This window comes from Pterocles gutturalis, unplaced genomic scaffold, assembly GCF_000699245.1.
Source record: "Pterocles gutturalis isolate BGI_N339 unplaced genomic scaffold, ASM69924v1 scaffold38620, whole genome shotgun sequence".
NCBI classification, from domain to species: Eukaryota; Metazoa; Chordata; class Aves; order Pterocliformes; family Pteroclidae; genus Pterocles; species Pterocles gutturalis.
This window is the reverse complement of record NW_010142218.1, coordinates 1-3,346: the sequence shown is the minus strand read 5'-3', so window position 1 is coordinate 3,346 and position 3,346 is coordinate 1. Positions and strand designations below refer to the sequence as shown.

Genomic DNA, 3,346 nt, shown 5'->3' with positions numbered 1-3,346 from the left:
GAGCCAACAATTTCAAGCCACCGGAAAGCTAACTCATATTTTATCTATGACTCTTGTAAGAATAGAGCAGTGGTATTGTGAGAAGTGATAAAGAACAATGAACTTTCAAAGGAACAAAGGTGTCTAGGAAATGCAAATAGCTCTACCATAAGTGCCCCTCAAACCAGCAATGGAACAGAGGCAATAAAAGGGAAAGCTGGGAAGTAATGTGACATTTAGACTCAGTCTTACAGAAGAAATTTAATCATCAAAGGCATTTAATAATTCTGTATTTTTAAAAACAGGATTTTTTATGATTACAAATGTAAAATATGCCTTTCCAAATTTCCTTTGCTGATTACTTCTAAATACTAGTTTGACTGTCTTTTCCTTGTGAAACACATACCACATTTTTAGAGCTGTTCACAGAATAGTATTGGTGTATCAGGAATTTGGAAACTGAACAGGCATTTATTCCCTTAGCTGGCAGTCTTATAATGCTGATACAGGTCTTCATAAAACTGAAATACATAAATATTGAAAATATAACTACTATTTTATCATTGTAAACAACCTTTGATTTTACCCAAACATTATTTCATTTTATTATAGATGCCTGAAAATATTCCATAGTCAATATGGAAGTTTTGTCACACACTTGAATGAGTTTGTTATATCATTACACTGACAAGGCATCAAAAATCTGCCATACTATTGCCAAAACAAACCCTTTCAGGTGTCTGTTGTGAACTGCGTAAGACACAAGAACTTGATACCAGAAGCTCCTTGAATAATTGAGTTTGAAAGTAACTTGGTGCCTCTCTGCACAGTTGTGTACCCAGGTGTTGGGTCGGTTCTGTAATGCTTGTTTAGGTTTTATTTGGACAACATTATCTTTTTTACTTGTGTGGCAGCTTGCCCTGTTAATAGCACACTGCAGTTAATTACGCTGCTATTGCCTAGTAACTCCGCATAGAAATAAAATTGCTGCTGTTACTAATACCCCAGAGAGAGGATTTGCAGGTGTGCTAAAGGGAATTGCTCCTTTTGTCACAGCGGAACTGAGGGTGTGAACATGGCTCCTTAACGTTTGCTGCTAAATGCCAGATCTTGAATTCAGATAAAAACCAAGGCAGCATGGTCTCTGTAGGGAGGTCAGGATGTAAAGGGAAAGGGATTTTTTTCCTCAGCAGGAGTATGTTTTGTGACACAGAACCCAGAAGTGACCACGTTGTCTTACACATCCCTGCTTTCCCTAAGCACAAAAGCCTTATTCTTTTGCAAAAGGGAAAGGAGTGAAAGGTTTTGCCTATGGTATGCAGTTATAATTTCAGCATTCAGTATTGCCCTTTAATTTAAAATATATAATTCCATTTATGTTCCCTGATTATCTATCAGAATTCACTCTGACCTAAGGGAGAGATTAATTTTTTTACTGGTCATCCTACTGTCATGTGGCTCTGGGGCGGGGGTGGGATGTTGCTTCTCTTCATTTAGAAATCAGAATACAGAATTTTTCCTATTTATAATTCATTTCAGTTGTACACTATTTGCTGCTCTTTTTAAAGGCAAAGTATTGCTTACTATCAGAAATGTACAGTCCAAAAACAGTACTCCTGAATGTTTTATTTTGGAAGCAATAAAGGGTTTTAAAATAAACAAAAGTAAATATTCAAATACATTTCATATTGCATGTGGAAGGATTGGCTCCATGCAATACAATATGGATGAAGCAAATCCTGCAGTTAATTTCTCTGAGATACAGAGTGTAATAGATAGACACTTCCAGATCTGGTCTTGTGTCATACATAACATTGCCTGACCTTTTTGTTATCATTAAATCCAGCCTACTTTATTAATTATTAATATTTTACTTTGCTATATTGATTGTTCAAGTTAGAAAAAAAACCAGTTAAAAACTACTGACTTTAGGACACTGCAAGACCCTAAGTACTGCAATCTCTGAGGATAAATACACATTTATCTTTTCAGGCAATATGTTATTACCTGCAGATGAATCAATGCAAAGTGTTCGTGCAATTAAATAGGACAGTCTGGATTGAAATTTAAAGCTGCAGACCATGATTTTCCTACTCCCAGTGCTGCTTGAAATCTCTCATGCCTTTAAAAAAATATAATTAGCTTTAGATTTATCCCACAATAAATGACAACAGAACATACTGTGTGCTACCAACCTGAATTTAAAAAAAAGTAAGAGGCCACCTCAGTGTTTCAAGTTCATGAGATCTTTCAGCCACAAAGCCCTAACAGTTTCCCAGTCAAAAGGCATCAGGAAGGCTCATCGCTTATGGTAAACTTGGGCTTTAGCTTGACAGACCTCTTCCTTATTGTGCCTTTAGGGGACAACGGCATGGTGTCCATAATGCTTTTGTCCTCTTCCAGCTGCCTAGCAGTGCACGAAGGGGTGGGCACTTTCACCGTGTTGCCAAATTTAGAGTAGTCCACAGAGTATTGCCCATCTTCCTCTGCCACAATGGGCACAAACCTTTGGCCCCAGAGGATTTCATCCGCCAGGTAGGAGGTTCTGGCTTGAGTGGTGATGCCAGTCGTCTCCACCACCCCTTCCAAGATGACGATGATCTCCAGGTCCTCGTGGTGGTGAAGGTTCAGGGGGGAGATGTCGTAGAGGGGGCTGTTCTTGTCTATCACATGGTAGATGATGAGCGGGGAGACAAGAAAAATGCTGTTGCCCCCCACGGGGTTCTCCATCTGGATATCGATCTGGTTGAGGGGCACCACCTCCCCCTCCAGGCTGGAGGTCTTCTTCACCACCTGCATGCGGATGGTGGCACTGATGATCATGCTCTTCCGGAGGTCACCCACTCGCAGCATAAAGCAGAGCTTGCCATCCCGCAGGGCGATGACCGCGTGCTTGCTGAAGATGAGGGTCTCGGCCCGGCGGTGGGCTTGCGATGTCTTCATGAAGATGCAGCCCAGCATGATAGCGTTGATCACCAGCCCCACGATGTTCTGCACGATCAGGACCAGGATGGCGGCTTCCATGCGTCCCCCGAAGCCGATCGTCACCTGCACCTCGATGGAGAAGAGGAAGGCGGAGGTGAAGGAGTGGATGCTGGTCACGCAGGGCACAAAGCCACCCGAGACCCCCTCCGTCCCCTCTCCGGGGCTGCGCTGCAACCGGGTGCTGTGGTCCAGGTCCCCGTGGGCGAAGGCGATGAGCCACCAGACCATGCCGAAGAGCAGCCAGCTGCAGAGGAAGGACATGGTGAAGATGAGCAGCGTGTGGGGCCACTTGAGATCCACCAGCGTGGTGAAAACGTCCTGCAGGAAGCGTCCCTGCTCCCGGATGTTTTTATGGGCCACGTTACAGGCACCGTTCTTCCCC

General features: G+C 43.0%; 1 protein-coding gene across 1 annotated transcript; it reads right to left on the bottom strand.

The window, feature by feature from the left end:
- Positions 1-1,590: 1,590 nt before the first annotated feature.
- On the bottom strand, positions 1,591-3,342 carry KCNJ11 (potassium inwardly-rectifying channel, subfamily J, member 11; the record flags this gene model as incomplete). Its single annotated transcript, XM_010084294.1, has 1 exon — positions 1,591-3,342. A coding segment is annotated over one exon (1,074 nt), but the record flags the coding sequence as incomplete, so codon positions are not given.
- Between the last annotated feature and the right edge of the window lie 4 nt (positions 3,343-3,346).